The 24,152-nt window shown below is 35.8% G+C and overlaps 1 protein-coding gene across 1 annotated transcript; it reads left to right on the plus strand.

Moving 5' to 3' along the window:
• On the plus strand, positions 1–24,152 carry Pgm2a (phosphoglucomutase 2). Its single transcript, XM_089635373.1, has 10 exons — positions 1–135; positions 323–490; positions 5,539–5,630; positions 7,643–7,888; positions 10,270–10,492; positions 11,266–11,450; positions 11,842–12,050; positions 13,084–13,382; positions 20,493–20,713; positions 22,468–24,152. The coding sequence occupies exons 1-10, from the start codon at positions 58–60 to the stop codon at positions 22,565–22,567; spliced, it is 1,821 nt and encodes a 606-aa protein (XP_089491499.1). The 5' UTR covers positions 1–57; the 3' UTR covers positions 22,568–24,152.

Below are 24,152 nucleotides of genomic sequence, written 5' to 3' on the forward strand. Positions count from 1 at the left end.
TTTGACGTTTATTTATTGTGGATTTTGACTTTTGACGGAAGACTTGTGTTTCTTGCGATGGTCGGTGAAATTCAAGCTAAAAGCGGGAATGTTGAATTGGACGAGAAAATAAGTCAATGGCTTTTGTGGGATAAGGTAAGTTATATTAAGACATCATCTCTAGCGTATTAGTTGTTTTCTATTCCATAATAATTGAGTTCAATTGTAAAGTTCATCCCTGGCGAGACATCAGACATTTTGAAATTTGTTATTATTTTACTCTTTATAAAATATTATTTTGTTTATTGCAAATATGTTTTAAATGTATTCTTATTGTTTTTAGAACGAGAAGACCAGGTCTGAGATCTTGGAGCTGGTTGAAGAGGCGCAATGGGGAAAGCTATCGTCTGTGTTGATGGGGCGATTGGCCTTCGGTACTGCGGGCCTAAGGGGCCCCATGAAGGCAGGATTCTCATGCATGAACGATCTGGTCGTTCTTCAATCGGCTCTGGTAAATTATCTCTATAACAACATAAACAGATATCACTCATTACTTACTTATTAGGTAGGTACCTACCTATTTCAAAATCAACAGAATTGTGTTCATTTATTGGACATATACATAACTGTCAGAGGCGGTTCCTTGGTATGTGCATTTGTGCATTGCACTGCTTGTCTTCAGTCTTCACATAACAATTTACAACGACATCTTTGCCCCAGTCATCGCTCCAGTCGTAATTCCCGTCAGGTCATTATACGAGCTATCTTCTCGGACAAGATTCAAACCAGTACCGGGCAGTATCGAGACAGCTCGACCTAGCCGAAACGGTGACATGACCTAGACAGATTACGTTCTTAACGTCAAATCACGTGTTGAAGCAGTGAAGAAATATAACTCATCTCGTGCGTTATAAACGCTTATGCGAAGCGTCTTGACGGCAAGTGAATTTTGCACCATTTTCATCATGCGTAATCCTATGCGTTTGGATGTATTCGTTAAGGAATACTAATTCACAATGTTAGTGCTACGATGATCACACATTGGCACTCGTGCGCTATGAATTTAAACAGTTTCACTATATTTTCAACGATGAATTGGGCATCCTCGCTGACGTAGCAGTATTATTTAATGAATTATCTTACAAATAGACGTATTGCAATAGGTAACCCCCATTAATTAATTTGCCCCACCTATGTTACATACTAGGTATATTTTAAAAGTGAAATGTACTGCTGGCAATTTCGGTCACGGGCTGCCTCTGATAAGCGTATAAACACCATTAATTCATATGTGAAATGTCAATTTTGTTATAATAATCGAAGTTGCCTTTTCATGTAAGTGAACAGCGGTGGTCGTTTTCGAAGAACGCGTATCTGTCAGGTCCAGCTAGCGTTATATTTATTTATTGATGACCTCCACGGTTGAGGAGTTAAAATCCTCGACTACGAATCTGGAGGTCATCGGTTAGAATGCCGGCGTGCACAAATAACTTTTATTTTTTTTAGGTACTATTTAGTCAGCGAAAATAAAATCTACTTACGAATTACTAGTCCTTTTTACAATGGTGTGCAAATTGCTGGCTGTGTAAAAAACTTAATTACAAATCCCGAATCGGGTAAACAAAACTTCGGGTTTGTTTCCAAAATTGAATATTTTCTTACACTATTTCGTTAAACACTTTTACAAATGTGTTATAATTCATCTACCTTACTCAAATTTAGTGTCACTACTCCAGGCGATTGGTTTAAAAATGAACATTTAGATCCTGTGCAGAAAAGTCGCGCAGTGGACTGCGCTGCAAACCTTTACCTTACTTTAGCGAACTTAGCTTTTCTGCGCAGGGTCTGATTATTTCAATATGCGCTCTTCGGCGGTCAATGTACGACTGATGTCGTAGTTTATTCAAAGCATTCTCGAACCCTTCTGGTGCCAAAAATATGGTTGTGTGGTTTTCCTCCAGCTCATCGAAACGATACCCAGATTTCATGTTAGGGCAAGTCTAACAATTTGAATGTCTATGGTTAATTTAAATTTAGTTAAAATGTCTATCTGAATAGCCGGGTACTTTCCTTTAACCCATCTCCTTCTCTTCCCCATCCGCTTCAGCTTCACAACATACCCAGATTAAGGCTGCAATAGTCTCAATGGCTCTGAACACTTAGGAGCAATTGGTATTGTATGGAATTCACATTAAAAAATATATGATAAATTTCTCCTTAGTTCTTTAAATGAAGTTCTACAGATACTTAAATGAAGACAGAAAAACAATTATTACTCAAAAATTAAACAAGTACAAATTGTCCAACATTCTTCGACAAATCAGTACTCAATGGGTTAATGAATGTGGTTAGAAAAGGACTTGTTTATTGCATGTCTTTTAATGAAATAATTTTTTTACTATTACATTTTTCAAAGATTTATGAAATAAACTTTTACTTGCTTGTCTAGTAAAGTATGATTTACATTGTCAGTTGGATAACAGAGGTCACTGAAAGGTCAATAATGTCATCTAATGAATGAAAAACAGTATGTATTAGTTTATATTATTAATAATGTAAATATTGGTTTAATAATACGGTAGATACTGATAATATGTTTCGATAATAATGTTATCTTAATTAATAAAAAAAACCCTTTAAGATTCAATTTAATGAAGTATTGTTTTTGTTAATGATTTTCCTGTTTTCTTGAAGGATTAATTTGCACTTGTCAATTTTATTTTTAATTATTATGATGTGCAAAATAGTTCCAGCAAGAGCCCGAACGAACGTCATCGCCGTTTGTCCTCTTCCTTCTCACCTGTCTTGTTTGAAAACGAAAAAGACAAAATATGATGAATGACAGATCGATGACGTCACGTACAATCTCTCGCTGGGACTAGTATGTACCAATATAATCGCTGTTTTGCAGCACATAAAATTTATCATGTCAAAGAGTGGGTGTTCAAAACTGTTTTTATTAGCAATTAGTGTTGGCGAATGAACTGATGAATATAGCCATTGGAAATAACATCGACGTTGATGAGAACACTAACAAAAATAATAAATAACCATCCTAATATTATTAGGGAATTCCAACATTAGAGAGTTACAACTGTTAGGACGTTGGTATCAGAGGCGACTCTAGGGATCCAGGCGTAGTAGGTCATTTGAAAAAAATGTGTGACTAATCTTGCATCTTGAAAAATGGCCTAATCTATGTTAATTTGTAAATCCGTGATTCTGAATACATATTATGTTAATATAGTAAATTGTAAATAACTAGACAACCCATGTACTTACGGCAAATTATTTTTAAGAGATTACATTTTGATGTAGTTGTGCACAACATTACAGTAAATAAAATATGAGTTTGAAACGCCCGTCCACGGTATCCAAAGATACTGGGTGCGAAGCAATTGAAAAACAATCAATGTTACACACACGACAAGCGTGTAAAATGAAAAACTGACATATGTTTATATCACCATCTCTTTAAAACATATAATATTCATTGTGCTGTCTCCATCACCGCCATGACTTAAGCGTCCCTAAGCTTTCTTCTGTACCTAATTTTTACTTCGACGAAAGACATAGTGCCATCTCGTTTATGCTATGGAGTGCATAGGGACAGAAGATGCCAAAGCTGGGGACATTCTTTATATTGACCCAGTGAATCGTGTGGACTTCTGAATTAAAGCTACTATTAGAGACAACAGATGTCATTGCTGTCACTTGCCGCCACCGCTCACAGCTCTGCTGTTTCGCGGTAAATTTCAAATAAATTAAGAATAAGACCACTTTTTTTGATGCGCATAATTTATTATTGTTTTCTTATAATTTTGGGGGGTCAAACACCAATTGACCTAAGGAAAGAACCGCCACTTTTTTTTTTTTTTTTTTTTTTTTTTTTTTTTTTTTTTTTTTTTTTTTTTTTTTTTTTTTTTTTTTTTTTTTTTTTTTTTTTTTTTTTTTTTTTTTTTACAGTAATACCGCACAAGAGTCCCAACTGCTCCCGTCTGGAGCCAGTGAGACTATGGCATCCCCAATTGGGGTATGTTGTGAGGCTGAGGGTATTGGGGAGGGGAGGGAGATGGGGAAGAGGAAGGTGGGGAAGTACCTGGCTATTCAGATCTGGTCACCAAACACGGCTAAAGCCATTTCAAGCAACGTTTCAATTCTGAATGGTGGTCTTACACCAGGGCGATACTGAGAGTATCTTCCACTCTGGAACGTGCCGCAAATATACTATATATTATTTTAAATTAATTAATTGTGAAATAACACAAATTAATCAAATAAAATTTATTTGCGCACGCCGGGTTCGAACCCGCGACCTTCGGATCTGTAGTCAAAAGCGTATACCACTAGACCACGCCGGCCGTCATATGCCACTGGTTGGAAGTCTCAATATATTTAACGACAACAGCTTATTTTCCTTGCCATAGGAAGAATTGCTCAATGCTAGGCACTATTTTATTTTATTTTAGTGTATTGGGGAAACAGTTTTACAATTTTGTATAAATAATTACAATTTACGTGTTGCATTAACTAGTGAAGTTTCCATAAAATTCATTTTACGTACAGAAAATAAATAAATTAATAAACAGAAAAACATAAAACACCTTACTGAAAATAACTACATTTTACTCTATGTATCGGAATATAAAATCTGCAAAGACGTCAAGTAGACGGCATCCGTGGTTGAGGGGTTAGGCTCTCGACTAGCAAGCCGGAGGTCTTGGGTTCAAATCCTGGCGTGCTAAAGTAAATTTTATTTGTTTAATTTTTGTTATTTCACAATTTACTTGTTTGAAATAATATACATATAGTATATTTGTGACACGTTCCAGAGTGGAAGATACTCTCAGTATCACCCTGGTGTAAGAGCACTGTACAGAATTGAAACGTCGCTTGAAATGGCTTTGGCCGCGTTTAATGACCAGATCAGAAAGGCCAGGTACTTTCCCACCTTCCTCTTCCTCATCTCCTTCCCTCCCCACTACCTTTTGCCCCACGAAATACCCCAATTGGGGATGCCATAGTCTCACTGGCTCCAAAAAATTGAGGGCAGTTGAGACTCTTGTGCAGTTTCACATGAAAAAAGTAGGAAGGCGTATAACCAAAAGACCATTAGAAAATATCTCATTTTTAAAGTAAGTGTAAACTGTTACATTTTTATTGACTGAGCGTAGCGAAGTCCTGTTTTAACTAGTCCATTTTGCATTTCGTCTATCTGTAAATTTGTTTTTACGTTCCGGTCAAGAATGTTGCCATTTTAATGGATCAGTAAAGATTCTTTTTTCAAATGTTTATTTGATCTTTCTTATTATCATTTTTCAATACTATGGTACTCACCTGCCTGAAAAAAGTTTGAAAAAAGAATTTTCATTGAGATGATTGAGACTTTTTTTAGACAAATTGTAAAATTCCTTATTTGAATTTTTTTTTTTAATTTTACGAAAAATATGATACAGAAAAAGACATAGAAAATAAAAAAGTTACGATCGCAACCGGGAATGGAACCCAGATCCTATGTCTTACCGTGCTAATTTGTAAGTGTTTAATTTTGTTTTTCAGGGTCTCTGCATGTACATTAAGAAAGTGTGTCTAGCTGATGAACTGACTGCCGGAATTGTGGTGGGATACGATGGACGCCACAATAGCAAGAGGTAATGTAACTAAACTTATTGCTATATTTAAATAATCTCAGATTAGATAAATCAAAACATAAATTAATATGATACCTATAAATAATCGGTAAAGGTTACGAATTCCGCTTCACTCTTAATACGCCATATTTCACTTTCAAATAAATGGATTGAGCTCTATTAATTCAAAACGTGATTTATTATGTCGGGGGAGATGGAAAAATACGCACTTTTAAGTTTAATTTCGTTTATTAAGTCACTTACGCGATATGTCACACGAGATTTGAAAGAAACAAAATAATGTGACATTTGCCGGAAATACCACAACTAGTTATTTACCTAGCCAGTGTGCGGGTTAGGTACAGTACCTACCTACGAACTAATTCAGTTAAAGAAAATAAAATCTTGAAAATATTAAATTAATATATATAACCTAACCTAATCTAACTGTGACTTTCTATAGCAAAAAAATGCCCCTTTAATAACGCCTGCTCGCGTCCCCTTTAGAGTTATATCCCAGTTTTCAAGTAGTTTGTGGGCTACGCTAGGTTTGTATAGACTTGTTTGTGATTTAATTCTAATACCTATTTTACATGTTCTAACCTAACTTAAACTACCTAAACGGAATACGTTTAATCACATTTTATTCTATTTGTTTGTTATTCGGGTTATTTAATTTAATTATATGTTGATTATTTGTTATAAATAATACATTGACTTACATATTAATATGGATTAATTATACACGATGATATTATTTATTTTATATGGCAATACTAATTTTTTTTTGGTTGGCAGCAGTGTCTATGAAATATTTTGTAGGTATGAATTACGATATTATGAATATAATCCAACTCTTGATATGAACATAGTCGCTTTCGGCGGCGCCGCATACTAATTGACATATCGCGTAAGTGACTTAATAAACGAAATTAAAATTAAAAGTGCGTATATTTCCGTCTCCCCCGACATAATAAATCATGTTTTGATTTAATAAAGCTAAATCCATTTATTTTAAAGTGAAATATTGCGTATTAAGAGTGAAGCGGAATAGGAGAAAATTAATAAATAATCTTTTATTTTCATTACTTAGAAAATAAATCATTTTGAATTATACATGAATGAAAGTCAAGTGGAACAATATTTGAATATATTATCAACTGCCCAAATTTTTTTCTCCTCTTATTGCTTTCGCCGCCTCCTTGACCTTCAATATCCCCTTGTCACCTCTGAGGTCACCACCGCCCCCCAAAGCACTCTCTAGCACGTCCAGGGGGCCATATTGCCGAATTTGTGGAAGACCACCACAAAATTACACCGCTTACCGCCGATTCTTGACCGTTCAGTCTTTGTTCAATTTTTGATGTGAAATTATTAAACAAGAATATGGTGATACACCACCATTTAAGAATCGAAATATTGCTTGATATAGCTTTAGTCATGTTTGGTGACCAGATCTGAATAGCCAGGTACTTCCCCAGTTTCTTCTTCTCCATCTCCTTCTCCTTCAGCCTCACTATATACCCTCACTATATACCCCACTCGGTGATGGCACAGTCCCACCGACTCCAGACATTTGGAACGCTTCAAAAAAAAAAACCAGCTTAATGTTTGACCAAATGCTGACAGGCTGAGAATTGTCGATTAACTCTTGGTGTGCAGATTCTATTTTTGTAATAACTTATTTCTTTTATGCAAATTGTACCGTCTTACCAGATATTGTGTATATATTTATAAAAATGGTATACAATATACCATAAGTAGTTTTCCCAGAATATACAGCTCAGAGAAATGATTTTTTTACTATTGTGCCTTTTGGATACGGCGACACACAAGAAGTTAATGGTCCGTTGCAGTATTTGGCGATAGCTAATTTGATTACAATGTCAAACGCGACAGGGGTTCGAACAACTCGTCTCAGAACAGACATTTTCTAGTGAGGCGGGTAATGCACATGTAAAAAGGTAAAATACAAATTAAATTAAATAATCTAGGCCTTAATGTATCTGTGGTTTAAAGTTGTGTTTTTGCAGGTTTGCCGAGCTGACAACGCGAGTGTTCGCCTCGCAGGACATCAAGGTGTGCCTATTTGGGGAGGTGGTGCCCACACCGTGGGTGTCGTTCGCTACTAAGCTGTTTGGCTGCGCAGCCGGCGTCATGGTCACCGCCTCGCACAACCCCAAGGAGGACAACGGCTACAAGGTCTATTGGGTGGAGGGACACCAGATCATCAGCCCTCACGATACCAACATTGAAGATAGCATCACCAAGAATTTAGAGTAAGTTTTTCTTATTGATTGCTACATACATATTTTTTCAGAGCTACATCCGTAGTTCTCAAAGTGGGTTCCGCGGAGGTATCGCCAGAGTTCCGTGACAGTTTCAGAGAATATGTTTTTTATTTATTAATCTCGGTATAAAACTATAGATTCATTACCTGTAGATAAACCCGGCCGCCCATCCGCCGGCCTTCCGCCCGCCACAAACAGACCATCAACTTTATAGATTAGATTTTTTAATTGAATAAATGTTATATTTTTTGTACACAGTGCACGATTTGTCATTTAATGTGAGACACGCTATCTGCGACCTAATGTTCTTTCAAAAGAAATTAGCAATCTCTATAGTTCTTCTAACCTATGCAACAGATTTTGATAGGATTTTCGGTATCATAATAGAAAAAAATTAAAGCTTTTAAATACAATAATTTCTCTAACATTCACATTTAGATAACTTTTTTTAATGAATATTGAATAATTCATTTTCAATTAACATGTCAAAAAACTACTGGACACCTCACACGGATATTGGAAACATTTGATGAATTATTCAAATTCTCCAAAACAACCTGTCCTAATTCTATTTGAATGGGATTTGCTTATTAAATATTCAATATCATTACTTTTCAAAACCGGTAAAACAAAAACAAAAACACCCACAGCAAAAAGATAGATTAATAAATAATTGTGGCATTCCTAATTGACTGTCCTAAAACGGGGATTCCTCCTAGTTGGGCAGTCAAAGTATTTTTATGTATATATACATGTGTCATTGTATCATCACTTGTACTAAATAAATAAATAAAATAAATAAATTAATTCCAAAATTCCTATAAAGCAGAATAGTGTCAAGTGATGTAATGGTTAGATCAATTATATAATTGGTTTTAATGTCTACCTGCAATTATTAGATAATTAGCATTGTTGGGTTCTCGACATCGGGATAGTTGCATCACAGAACAATGCTGAGTTAACGACCTCATAAAATTATTAAAAAGTACATCAATAAAAATATATTATTATCTCATCAACGTACCAGGATACCAGAAGCCTACTGGGGTGAGATAGATATCCACACTCTTCCGAAGACATCTGCTAGCCTAGAGAAGGTGTCGGGGCATTTTAAGGAAAGGAAGGAGAGGAGTTCTGGGAAGGAAAAAGCTATGAGGGGTGGGTAGGAATCTAGAGGTCAGTGTGTCCAGGAGTGACAGACAAATGAATATATCCCTCCCACTGCGGCGCAAGGTGAGGGGTTGGGAGACCAGTTGGAGAGGTCACAGGGTCTCCCCAAACCAGCCTCTCCCGATCTGGCACGCTACGCAACTAGTGGGCAGGAGCATTCTGAACACACCTCACCTGATGAACCCAAGCACTCCTGCTAAATCACCAAACATAGCGAACCACTTGGGGTGATCTATGGCAGAGGTGTTGTTTATCCAATAAATGGTTTCCGGGGCGGCGGTACTCACACTTGCCTCCCAAAATGGGATTCTTCATTCTTCATCGCGCCTATCGAACACGCAGTTCACGTAATTTATTGTGTGCTTTTTTTTATTGTAAAGAACACTAAGGACGGGTTGTTTCGGAGTATTTGAACAATTCATCAAATTTCAACGTTCATTTTCAAGTTCTGTGAAAGATTTTTTCAAGTTCTGTTTTTATTTCAGTTTTGTCAAGCAACTAGCCTATAATGATATAATAACAGAACTTGAATTGGCCTTTCACAGATCCCAGAAATGAACGTTGAAATTTGATGAATTGTTCAAATACTCCGAAACAACCCGTCCTAAGATAGGTTTTTGGAAAATATAATGAAATTTCAAGAATATTTTTGTATCTTTAAAATATTTTTTTATAATGTGACGAAGAAAAAAAAAATTCTGAATATCAGTAGCTATTCTGGGGAAATTACTTGGTAAATTATATACAATTTTTATAAATATATAAACACATTACATATCTGGTAGGCGGTAAAATTTACAAAACTCATTTTGCGGAAAAAATGTAAGTTATTATGAAAATAGAATCAGCTGGTGAACTGGCGTTCCAAAGGTTAAATGTATTTAAAGATAAATGTAAGATTCAAAGAGCGTGGTAGAATATCGTTGCATCATGGATAAAATGGTTTCATGCTAACTCAACACAGTGACTATTCAACACGCTTTAAAGAAGTGATATAAAGTCATTAAAAACGATGAAAAATTTTTTTTTTTAACCCAAACTAACTTAACCTAACCTAACCTACTTAACCCAGTTAATAAAGTTTTTATTTCATCACTTTCGATGACTTTATATAACTTTTTAAAGATGTGATGAATTTTCATTTTGATGATTTATCCGGTCACCGATAAAATCTACATGGGTATATTCTCTCATACCAGGATACCGGAGGCATATTGGGATGTGAAGGATATCCGCTCTCACCCGAAGGTGTACGACAGTCTGGAAAAGGTGTCTTCGGAGTACCTGCGCCGGCTGCGGATAAACATCTCACAGGACCAGGACCAGGACATCGCCGATGCCAAGCTGAAGTTCACATACAGCGCCATGCACGGAGTGGGCTACACCTATGTGGAGAAGGCATTTGCACATTTGGGACTGCAGGTTATTCTTTTTTTTTTTTTTGATTTTAACCTCAATAATTAAAATAAAATGAATTCTTATTTTTAGTTATGAAATTGACAGTCATTTTTGTAACAAATTTTTTACTTGGAAGTCAGCACTTAACTATTAGCACAAGTGCTAGGTGCTTCTTGCTTCAAATGCATTGTCAACTTGACTTAACATTTTGAGTGTAAACAATGTTCATGTTTTAGTATTGGATTTTCAAACAGATGAAGAATTTGAGTGTGAATCTTAAACCTTTTACCTTCCCCTTTCTTCCGGCCATTTGCAAAGTTGCTTCCATATCTCAGAAACTCACCTAACGCCCCTTAGAAATATGTACTGTTATTTACAGGCATCCTTTTAAGTTTTCCTGACCTTATTTGAAATACAGTTATTACCTCAAATTGGTTGATGCTTTTTGAATGAATGAATTAGGAGCTCATAATATTTATGTAGAAGGCAGACAGATATAATTTAAAATATTTGACAGCAGGTCCAGATAAAATATAATTTTTTTTGGTAAACTAATGTTTTTAAAACAAGATTTTTTATGCATAGCACAAAGGGTAACAAGTCCCGTTGGCGTCATGTATCTTTTATCAGGAGATTTTTCAATGTGGATGAGTATTTCAGGCTAATAATTATTGCTTATAAAAATAATTGTTACCAGATAAAATAATTAAATATAAGATTCTCTAGCCTATCCACTGTTGGTGTGTTTAACAGCTCCCAGTAAAGTTCCCTAATGTAACTGTCGTGCGTGTGTTTAGCCGCTGGTGGTGGTGGAACAACAACGTGACCCGGACCCTGAGTTCTCCACCGTGGTGTTCCCCAACCCCGAGGAGCCATCCAGCCTAAAGCTGGGCATGCGGTGCGCCGAAGAGAACGGCTGCACCATATTACTGGCCAATGATCCCGACGCAGATAGACTGGCCGTAGCCGAGTATCAGAATTGGTAACATATGTTTCTTTATCTTCTTCTGGTGGTCTCTTCTACCAGAGGTTGGGTACCATTGTGGCAATCTTCATCCTACAGGCAGCAACTGGTAACAACGGCTGAACTGCAATGAACAGCCACATAGATTTCAAAATTCTTGGCCATTCTAAGAAAAACTTTAAATTTAGTTACTCTGTCTGCCTAGGTTATTTTGAGAACGCGCCTCTGTACATATTTACATTATGCTTCTATCTTTTGTATCTATGCGTCGTTTAATGTCTAGGTTTCCACAAAATATAGATTATGTTGTATTTAGAAGTCATCAGCTTCAATCTGTCACTTAGCTGCAAAATTATCCATACTGTGCCGATTACCTAACCTTATACTAACTCATGAATTGGTCATCCAGCACCAAGTCCTGGCACATCCTGACTGGCAACGAGATCGGCGCCCTATTAGGCTGGTGGTGCCTGCAGACTCTCCTGGCCGCCGAGCCCAGTATCCCGCATCATTCCCTGGTGCTCATGAGCAGCGCCGTCAGCAGCAAGATGGTGCGTGCCATCGCTACTATACACGGAGCCACCTTCATGGAGACGCTTACTGGCTTCAAGTGGATGGGTGAGGAACGTCGTCGAATAAACTGTTTATTAATAGAGCCCATACAGTTGCGACTTGAAACCATGTGTCATTTCACTGTGGAGAATGAAGTAGGATGAAGGAGTATTGGGAGGCCTAAACATAAATGGCTGGATAGTGTGGAAGTCAGCTCCGCATTCTTACACAATTTTTTTTTTTTTTTTTATATACTGAGAAAATTTGAAAAAACTACTACTACCATCGTTATGCGTGTAATATGTTGCTTGTGCAATGGTGAAGGACTTAACAATGGAACCTATTATTTTAAGAGGAGGTAAAATACCAGATATAAAATGTCAAATTTTATAACAAAAAATATATAATACTAAAAAAAGTAACCTGGGTGGGAACCAGGCGCATTTGTCAACTCCGCCACTAACCAGTCTATATGGAGCTGAAGAGTGGCGGCAGGAGACCGGCAGGAGTGAAGGTGTTTTTGCAGGACTCTCTAAGGGTTATTTGAATAAATCTATAACTAGTAGTTCTGTGAACAGTAGACCTTGTGTCCAAAAAGGTATGTTTCTAATTTTCTCTTATAATAAATTTCCTCTGAAATCATATGATTTGTAAATAGGTACTGAAACACGTACCTACTTAATTATGAATCATATCGACGGTAAAAGGGCTAAATGACTGATGCGCCATATTCAATTTTTTTTTTTTTAAATGAAAAATAAGCATAACTTTAGTACCCCGCCACGAGTTGCAGTGACTCAGTTTGTCTGTGCGGATAGAGAAACAATTGCGCGGGTTGCTTTTACGTCCAACAGATGGCGCTGTTTTTCCGAAAAAGCATGTTTGTCTAACAGATTGCACTGTTTTAAAAAAAAGCATGTTTGTCTAACAGATGGCTCTGTTCTTCAAAAAAACATGTTTTTACCTGTCACAGGTGACAAAGAAGCATGTTTTTACTTTAATTTACAAACATATGAAATGCCAAACTGTAGAGTTAAAACAGCATTTCGCAACGCTCAGTCAAATACTTTAATAAACTCAAACGTTAATTTATTACCAGGAAGCAAAGCCATCAAAATTCGATCCCGTCATCAGCGCACTATCTTCGCTTTTGAGGAGGCCATCGGCTTCATGTGCGGCATGGAGGTGCCTGACAAGGACGGAGTGAGCGCCGCGGTGCACCTGGCATCCCTCAGCAGCCACCTGCACCAACAGGGCCGCGGGCTGCTGGATCAGCTGGACTGGCTCTACTCGCAGTATGGCTTCCACATCACGGAGAACTCCTACTTCATCTGCCATGATAAGGAGGTCCTTAAGAATATCTTTGCGAGGCTGCGCAACTACAAGGGATCTCAAAAGGTTTGTAGGTACTTTAATTTAAGCGATACTGTTTATTCTCTATAATCCAAACAATTAAAAACCGAGGATGTTTGGTTCAATGAATTTCAGATTACTGGAATCTTTAAGAACCGTACAATTTTCGGAAAATTTGAGAGTATAACACACTCTCATCTAAGGCCCGGTATATCGGTTACTTTTAAGCTCGGCTTGATTGGAATATCGAGCTTAGCGCGGCTTAGCACATAAATCCGACTAAAGATCTTGAGGATAGATATCATTTATTTTACTTGTTTTATTTTCATATTTCTTTTTTCTTTGCACAACCAAACTACTGTCATCGCGATGTTTCAAAATCTCATTTTATTTTTACACAATTTAAATTGAGGAGTTGATTGGAGTTCACTTCAATCAGCTATCGGTACTATATGCGAGGATACTAATTGTTAATAGTATTTGTTTTGCTGTAGACAGTCAGTATTGAAGAAATTATGAAAAACTAACTGCTGAAAACTCTTTTTTCTTCAATGGCAAGCTAAAAAATATATATAAAGAAGTTTTTCCAAGAAGTGCAGCATTTTATTCATGCATAGTGCTTGCACAAGTTTTTAATTACTTCATCTGGTAGGTACTGGCTCAAGCACTGTGCATTATGGGAGTTATTGTGTAATTCATGAGCAATCTCTTTCACAAAAGGGTACTTTCACAAACTGTGAATACCATTACAAATGTACATTTAAAGTTTATTTTTTTGATTCTTGATCATTGTACTAAAAATGTGTAAATCTATGTTTTATGTTTATAACTTTACTTGAATTTGAAATTTAAAATTATGTTTGACTCCAAAATTTTAAAGCTCGGCAGAAACTAATTTTTTTCAACAAAGAATTTTATTTTTGCTCAAATTTAGCTTTTCTTCCACATATTTTGATTATGCGTTTAATAAAATAGCTTCTTTGATTCTAATCAGAAGTACAAAAAAAAAACACTCGCAATTATCTCGCAAAAGCGTCAACAGAAGTGTTGTATAGACTGTATAAAAAAATGACAGTGTTTTTGCGCAGCGAAGTCCCGTTTTAACTCAACTGTTTTGCATTTCGTCTGTCTGTAAATTTGTTTATATGTTTCGTTTTAATTGTGCAGTAAAGATTCTTTTTTCAAATGTGAAATCGTTGTGTGATAGTGTTGGCAAAGTTTTTCCCTGACAATTACAAATCAAGTTTTGTTGGCAATCGGCGTCATAGTGATGTTTCAAAAACGATTAGTTCTGGAATCGTCAACCTTGCTCGAAAAACGAACGGTGAATGTTTAGACGACTATACTAAATACCAAATAAATATATTCCTTATACATCTGCTATATGTATATGTAAATAAAAATAAGTAAGAAAACATTTTTTCTGTATAGTTATTTTTATAACTCATTCAGATTTAAAAATTTTGGGATAAAATTAATTCGGAGGTGAGGGTCATTTTTTTAGCTCAACAATTTGGATGCCAATGGGTTTTTTTTTTTTTTTTTCTTATTATTTCTGGCTTTCACCCTTCAAGGGTGTTCTTGGCCATCATTTAAAATTATTGAGAAATGAAAGGTGAATTTAAATATTAATTTTATTTAAATTGGCAAATTTCAAAATTATAATGAAAATTGGAGTCGAGTTAAGACTTAGAAGAGATGAGATGTTGAATGGAGGGGAGGCAATTTTAGATAAGGCTTGATAGAAGAGAGGATATTTGTTTAGAGAGGGACAACCAAAAAATATGTGATCTAAAGTTCCCACTTCTAGACCACAGAATGTACAATCTGGGGAGTCAACAACGTGAATTTTAAAAAGATGGGAAGGAACGGAACAATGTCCGATCCTCATTCGAATGAGTGAAGAAATTTCTTTTTTGGAAAAATGAGGGAATTGCTGAAACCACGGTTTTGATGGAATAGTCCTTTGTATTGAGGCATAGCAGGCTCCCTTGGATTGACTAGCAATGTGCCAATACTCCGACCAAACATTGCGGGATCTATCTTTGATGATGGAAAAAATGTCAGATAGGGGAATGTGGTTTACGAGGGTAACAACAGGGTTGGACGCTCCTTGTTTTGCCAAGGCATCCGCAATATCATTACCCATGATACCAACATGTCCAGGAATCCAAATCAGAGTTACAGTTTTACCAGAGCTTTGAATGGAGGCTATCATCTCTCGAATAAGGCATACAAAGTGATCATCAGGATGAAGAAGAGGACTGGATTTAAGTTTTTGGAGGGAACTGAGAGAGTCAGAGAGAACGAGGGAATGTTCAAAATTATTTTTGATTATATATTTGAGAGATTCTATTATTGCAATGCACTCGGCTGAAAATATTGAAAATTGATTTGAAATTGAATGAAATATTCTGTCATTAGAATTATTGTGGTAAACGTTAATACCTATACCACAGTTAGGAGAGTCGGGAGATTTGGATCCATCAGTAAATAAAAGAGAAAAGTTGGGCCATTTAGATGAAATAATGTCATTGAACATATTATTGACAGTTCGGGCCGGGAGATTGGAATGGCTTTTAAGGATTCCGATCCCTTCTATTATTGTTGGGGATAGGGTGACGTGACTATATTTTAATTTGTATAAGGGAAGTAGATCATTTTGGATAATGTGAAGCTCTGAGAGAGACTTAAAATTTTTACAGATGTCAGGAAGAGGTTTAGTTGAAGCTCTGATTGTAGATGAATGAGTTGAGTGAATGAACAACGAGACGCTGGGGATAACCTGATGACATTTAGAATTTAAACATTTAAGAACAAATTTGTCAGCAAATAGTTGACGCCTTAAATAAAGAGGAGGATCAGAACATTCTACTTGAAGGGAATTGATGGGTGACGATTGCATCGCTCCAGTTATAATTCGCAAAGATTTAGATTGAATTTTGTCTAATTTATCAAGTACATTTTTTGAGGCAGTACTAAAAAGTGGGCAGGCATAGTCAAGATGGCTTCGAATAAGTGCGTTGTAAAGCAACTTAATGCAAGTAGGGTGAGCACCCCACCAAACGCCAGATAATGATCTGATGATATTTAAATTTTTTTCGCATTTAGTAACTAAATTATTAATATGGGAAGACCATTTAAGTTTCCTATCAAATGTTACTCCCAAAAATTTTACTTCAGAAGCGTTGGGGATTGGAGAATTTTTAAATAAAATTTGAACGGGGGGGTTTTTATGGCGATTTGAGAAGGTGACACACTGAGTCTTTTGGATTGAAAGTTCAAGACCATTTAACGTGAGCCATGTGCAAAGGGCATTCATGGCTTCGTTAAGATATTTGACGGCGAGAGGGATGATTTTGGATGATAAGAAGAAAGCTATGTCATCTGCGAACTCAATAACTTTTACTTGTGGGGGAATAGCGACATGCATATCATATGTGTATATATTATACAGTAAGGGGGACAATACATCGCCCTGTGGTAAACCCTTCCAAATAGACCTACTTTGAGGAAAAATATCTGGAAGTTCAATGAAAATTTTTCTATCTAGAAATAGATTAATAATAGATTGAACAAACATGGGGGGAAGGCCAAGGCCTAGAAGTTTTTTTTTCAAGATTGGGATGGAAACATTGTCAAAGGCGCCTTCTATATCTATAAAGACGGCAAGACAAACTTCCTGTTTAGAAATTGATAAATTAATATCAGTACTGATGATGGCAAGGTTATCTTGAGTGGATTTTTTTTTCCTAAATCCAAATTGAGATGGAGAGAGAAGCTGTTTACTCTCGACAAAAAATTCTAATCGGTTTTTAATTAATTTTTCATAAAGTTTACTGAGGGTGGATGAAAGAGCGATTGGCCTGTAGTTGGATCCAGAATTTGGTGATTTGTTTGTTTTTAAAATAGGGATGATTATTTGACAACTCCAGTCATCAGGCATTATACCAGTCTGGAAGATTTTATTTAAGATGCTTAAGAAGTGATTTAGAACATTATCATTACTATTTTTGATTATGCTGTAAGGTATACCATCTCTGCCTGGAGATGAGTCCTTGACTGTTGATAAACAATTTTTTAGCTCAATTAAGGTGAACGGAGAGTCTAGCCAATGATTAGACATAGGAGTATTATAGATGGGCGTTATTTCATCTAAGTTAGGTACAGAAGGGGGGGCAATTTTGTCCAAAAATTCATCGATCCATTTAGAATGAGACGCTCGAGGAGATGGTGAACTGAAGGAGGATCTAAATCTTCGGATCATAGACCAAACTTCCGAAATTGGAGTGTTCGGAGATACTGAACTGCAGAAGTTGTACCACCCAGATCTTTTTTTTGACCTCAATACCCTTTTGGCATTGGATTCAGCATTTTTGTATATAAGATAGTTCTCCATAGTCATATTGTAACGATAGGAAAGAGATTTAGCTTTCCGAATTCTTACTACTTTGGAACATTCCTCATCCCACCAGGGAGTTGGAGGGAGTTTTTTGAGAGATTTAGTTTTAGGGGGAGGATTTGATTTATTTATTGCAGTTATGAGCATTGATTTGAAGTTATTATAATCATCTTTGACGGAAAATATATCGGTGGCGGGTGAATTTAATAGGAACTTGTCCATATGAGAGTTAAATTCATCCCATTTGGTGTGTTTCGTTTTAATTTTTGTCGAAATATGAGACTTGTCTGATTGGAAAGAAGTTTGATAAGTAATGGTGATTGGGAAATGATCACTGGAGCAAGGGTCGGGGGACACCACCCACGAGGAGAGAGAAGCCAGACTAGTAGAACATATCGAGAGATCCACTGCACTGGGGTTTGTGCTGGGGCGTGAGATCCTAGTAGGAGATCCGTCATTCAAAAGGAAAAGGTTGGATTGATCTAGGAAATCCATCACACTTCGACCATCTCGGTCGGAGAAAGCAGAACCCCAGACGGGGGAATGGGCATTAAAATCGCCTAATATAAAGAAAGGAGGGCTTAGTTGACTTACAATTTGCAACCAAGTTTGTTTATTGAAGTGGGCTGTTGGGGGAAGATAGACTGAAATAAAGGATGTGTCCTTTATTTTAGCTGCAACCATTTGAAAGTCAGCATTGGGGGGTTTGATATTATTTATTGGGGAAAATGATATGGATTTTTTAATAAAAAGGGCAGCACCGCCGCCCGAACCTTCCGGGCGGTCGTCGCGGAGACAGGAATACCCTCCCACATTAAAGTGGGTGGATGGAGTAAACCAAGTCTCCGAGATAGCAGCCAAAGAAATAATGTTGGAATTTAATAGGTTAAGGAGATCAGATTTGTTAGAAATAGCACTTCGGCTATTCCACTGAAGTATTCTGACATCCTGAAGAGTCATTTTGAATAAATGATTTTAATGTGGAAATAATAGTAGCAGCGTTGGACGGTAGATTAGTTTGAGAAGAAATAAGGTCAATTAGAAGCATAATAAGAGTTTGGATAAATGAAGAATTGTCTTGGGAGAGTTTTTCAGAAAGTTTAAGAGAGTTCATTGAGGACGGATTATAATTATTTGCACACCCATTTGTGGCATTTGAAAGAGGTGAACCATTGGGATTTAAGAGCAGTGAGTTGTGTTGTGGCTGATCGTATCCAGGAGCCGGTTTAGAGATAGCGTTTTTGTATGTGAATTTAGTTGAACGAGAAGAAGTTGTTGTAGTGGAGGGAAGAGAGTTGGATGAGGAGTTGCTGGATAAAGCCTCAGCAAATGATTTTTTGACAGGCGGGAATAGTTTAGAAGCCTGCAGAAAAGACAAGTTCTGAGAGGCCATAGAAATTTTAATATTTTTTTGGCGAGATTGTTCTGGGCAAGATGTGTTGATAGCTGTATGTGAGCCTGAGCAGTTAAAACATTTAGGTGAGGATGAAGAAGGACATTGGTCAGCTGCGTGGTTTTCTCCACATTTAAAACATCTGGGTTGAGATCTGCATGCAGCTTTGGTATGACCAAAACGGCAGCAATTGAAACATTGAGTGGTGGGATAAGTATACATTTCAACTGGTAATGAGTTGAAGAATAAATATATATGGGAGGGAAGAGATTGACCTTCAAAGGTGATAACGACAGATTGGGAGGGCTTCCAAGAAATTATACCCTCAGAGGAGTCCTTGTAATTTAGCCTCCTGGCTTTTATGGGATTGCCAATGTGTTGGGGGGTTGAAAGTGAAGACAGAATTTCTTCGATGGACAGATCGGTCGAGATACCTCTGACCAAGCCCATGCGAGTGACATTGAAAGTAGGGATATATGCCTTGAACTTTGAATTAGATGAAATGAAGATATTTTTGATGAAACTGTTGGCAGCTGACCCTGAGAGGAATTCGACGGAGATTCGGAAGCGACCCTCGGCTTTTACACCTCCAGGCTTGATTGAAAGGTTCTTGCTATTTGATAGGAATTTGCCAAATTCAAGAGGGTGGATGGTTTTTCCTTGCTCAGTTTTTTGGGCGTATACTATGAATGGGCCACGGGAATGAGGAGAATAAAAGTTTGTTGGAGGAAGTTGAGAAAGTGCTGGTGGGGACTGTGAAGTCGAAGGCGAGTCAAGTTTTATTGGGGAAGAAGGAGTAAATTTCCTTTTTTTGGTAGAAGTCAAAATGACAGAATCACTGTCAGAAATTTCTACATTTTCCCCGTCTGGGGGGTCCGGAGAGGGATCTGGGGGCTTTGTAGGGGGTCCAGGAGGGAAATCTCCCTCCATTATTCACAACAGTAAACAACTACAATAATAGTATGAAAAATGACAGAAGTAAAAAAGTTTATAAATATCTGGAAATCAGCAGCGAAAAGTGACTCCTGGAAGATCAGAAGGGAGAAGAAACCTCAAGGCACAACACACTACACTTTTTTTTTGGCCAGAAAACAAAATAGAATGGAAAAAAATTAATTTTAGATAGAGCAAAACAAAACAACTGATGACAGCCAAATGTTATTGTTGCAAAAATCATGCTAATGGGTTAAATAACAGAAAATTAAAAAACGTACTTTTTTGGACACGAGGTTTACTGTTCACAGTAGTTAGTGATAGTCCTTTTGACTTGTTATTTTACATAAGTATTTGTCTTGACCTAAGATTAGTCTCTTTAACTCGCTACTTACACAAGTATTTATGGTCTCTTGTTATTTGTCAGTATCCCGACTGCCTGCGCTCGTGGCCCATCGAGTCGGTGCGTGACCTGGGCGTGCGCGGAGACGAGCGAGCCGAAGACGACACGGGACTGGATCACCCGCTGGCCTCCGGGGAGATGCTGACCCTCAACTTCTGCAACGGGCTGGTTGCCACCCTGCGCACCAGCGGCACCGAGCCCAAGGTCAAATACTACACGGAGATGTGTGCAAAGCCGGGACAAAGGTTAGTCTTAATCATAGATAATAGAAACAATGGAGATGGGCCATTAATGCCTTTCTCGGGCGTCTTCGTCTTATTCCACCATTCAAAATCCAGGTGACATCTATATAAAAACTCGCTATTCGAATGCAACGTTTTGTCAAAATTTCAAAGCAATCGGTGCAAAACTTTCGGAGATTTAAGATTTTGAACAAAACAACATTTTCATTTTTATTTATATAGATAATTTTGACCAATCCAATCTGTAAATATAATTATAAATGGAATATAACATTAAACAAAATGTGTTTTTTGGTCGAAATTTTAAAATTATAGTTAGGTTGTTCGTAATTTAAATATAAGCCCATGAAATTTAATTTTTGACAATTTTTTTAATTTTTATTTTATGTATATATTAGGAAGGCAAATTTGTTTTTTTTTTAACTATTATATTTTTTAAATTAATTAATTGCCAAAGTTGTCTCTTTGTTTTCTCTAATGGCCTATAATTTGAAACACAAATAAATAAAGTAGCGCATATCCGTACTAGATATTTACTTCACCTTTTGATTAAAAATTATTCAGTTTGGTTTAGTATTTTGCCCTGAAATCCAAATTTATGTTCAGTATGAGACAGGCCGCGCAGTCGTTACCCTTAACCCCTAAAGCCTCTGAAATTTTTGCAAAGTAGTTCTCGAATGAGAACTGTCAGAATGCAGATTGCGTGGAAAACATTTTTCAAAATAAAAATATTTAAATATTGATAAAGTTTTTATAGTAACTTACCAATGGTTTTTATTATTTAAACTGTAATTACTACTTTGCACCAAACTAAAAAATATATTTAATTAGACAAAGGTATTAAAAAAGTTACTTTCACTTCAATTTTATTAAAGAATTTGCAAACCTTGACAAATGTTTTTCAAATGCTAAATGTTGTTTCAAAGATTTATTTTTAATTTTTTGGGAGCGTTTATGGTAATTTTTTTAATGCAAACTAAAAGCACGGTATTCTCTCTTTCTAAAACTGTTTAAATCATATTTCTCGCCATAATATAAAATGAGATACCATAACTTTTATGGCTGGGATATATATATTTCCCAAAAATACTCTATGGTGGTTTATTGTCTATGAAGAATATCTCCAGAAATTTCCCAAGGGAAAACCACTACTTACACAAACTTACTTTTTACTCTTCATCTTTTACAAAGCTTTTATTTGCATTCATCTATCTTATTTAAGTTGTTCTACAGGAATTCTTTTACCAATTATTTCAATAATTCATAATTGATTTTCTAAATGCAGATTTCTTTCAACCCTAATGTTACATTATATATTAATCAATGTGAAAATATTACTTGTAGAGCCGGTCATTATTTATCCTCTGGCAAGCAACATTAGACGATTTTTAACCAGTCATGTAGTAAGAAAACTCTTACCAGAGGGGTATAACTTCCATCGACAATTGGAACCGTGGATATTGTGACGTCATATTGTTGCCTAGCTGAAAACCTACCAATGAAAAACTCTGAAAGTCTATGGAATAAACTTTCAGAGTTTTTCATTGGTGTATAATATAATAAGTAGGCTCCGAATGAGAGTTTTACTGTCTATATATTGGCATATCTATGGTTTTTTAGCATCAATTTGTTTCATACAAAAAGCCCGAAGATATTGATCTAGTGAGTGGTTTATTTATGACTCTTACCAAATGGAAGAACATAAATAAGTATGTACGTACAATCAGAAAAATTAATGGGTTATTTTATATTTGCAGTAATCGTGAAGAGTTGAAGAAGCTGCTTACAGAAATGGTATCCGCTTTGATTGAAGACTTTCTGCAGCCGTTGAAGAACGGCCTCATTGAAAGAAAGTAATTTTCTTCATTCTAGTCCCAACAATGCTTGTTCTTTTAAATTAATTATTTCGTTAAATGTGACTGATCGCTAATGCCTAAAATTCAATAATAATAATTAATAATTGTTCTAAAACGTAATTTAAAAGCTGACGAGGCTTATTATTTGTTCAGGCATGATAATGTTTACTAGATGTCTAGCAAGCTTCATATACTGGTGTTGCAAGAGTGCAAGAAGTGCTTTAAAAGTCACATACATACATGTTTCACTGTCATAAATGAATATTGACGCATTTAGCTTAGTTCAATGGTCCTCAAGCAGTCACCAGCACTTAGAATAGTGATATATATATTATGCAAAATATTAATATATTGACTAACCGTTAGCTTTAAGGTAACTTTTTACGGTTATGTTTATATAATTTTGTCAATGAATATCAAATATATATCTAATGCTAATCTCACACGAGCACTATACTCTCATAATATAATATGTGGATTTGGCCTGTTTCTCCGTATCGCTTTGGTGAAATAGGCCAAGCCCACATATAATGAGAGTATAGCGCTTGCGTGAGACTAGCTTATGTCACATCTGATACAATAATTGGATACCTAGCATTTTCAATTTGCGGTCATTTTTCTTTATCTAATAGATTTTTTTAAATATATGATTTAATATAATAATTTTTAACATAAATCAGCAATTTAAAAAAATATATATTTCAAACAGCTTAAAAGATAAAACATGTTTTTGATCTGGACGTTGGAACTTTTGATATAAACAATTTGGACTATTTGTATTATCTTCAACGATTCTACAACGATTAATTATTTTTAAAAAACAAAATTGAAAAATAAGTCTTGGAGGGGGAAAAAACACCATCAAAGAAAAAAAAATAAGAGCACTGCGGAGGTATTCTGATGCAAGCAGTTTTTTTTCTATTTTTTACCTTTTATAAGAAAAAAATCCATAAGCAGTCAAAACTGCCAGAAAAATTAATCACTCCCCAAAATCACTCAAAAATAAACCAACATTGTCAAAAAAATATTCAATTCAATTTTTTACCCAAAGTACGGACCTAGGTTCGTTTTTGATGTACACGAAATATTCCCATGCTTTCATAGAATCGGTCCCAACATAAATCCTCATTTCATAGTGGACTTAAGCCAATTTGATATTCATTGAATTAACTCATTTTTTTTTTTAATATTTCTTCCTTTCACGGTATGTTATTCCAATTGTTGTTTGTCGTATGTACAACAATTTTAATATGATAATACTAGTACTAACTACCTATCCAATGTCATAGAAAATGTAATCTTATTTAATCATATTTTTTACTCATTTTATTTTTAATATTTTTGTACAAAAAAGGGAATGTTTAGAATTGGATTGTGTGACAAATTATTTTCCATAAATATAAGGTAGGCAGTTCATGTGATTATAAATATGTTTTCAACATAATTTTCAAACATGTAATGCCATACAATAGGTACAAAGTACTATACTAATGCAGCCATTTGATCAACTAAAAGTTGTAATTTAAATACATAATAATATGTACATTTATATTATGTTTCGTGAGGTATGTTGAATGCTAAAATAA

This window comes from Hesperophylax consimilis, chromosome 9 (assembly GCF_061612785.1).
Source record: "Hesperophylax consimilis isolate HC1 chromosome 9, BYU_Hcon_1.0, whole genome shotgun sequence".
In the NCBI taxonomy this organism is placed as follows: Eukaryota; Metazoa; Arthropoda; class Insecta; order Trichoptera; family Limnephilidae; genus Hesperophylax; species Hesperophylax consimilis.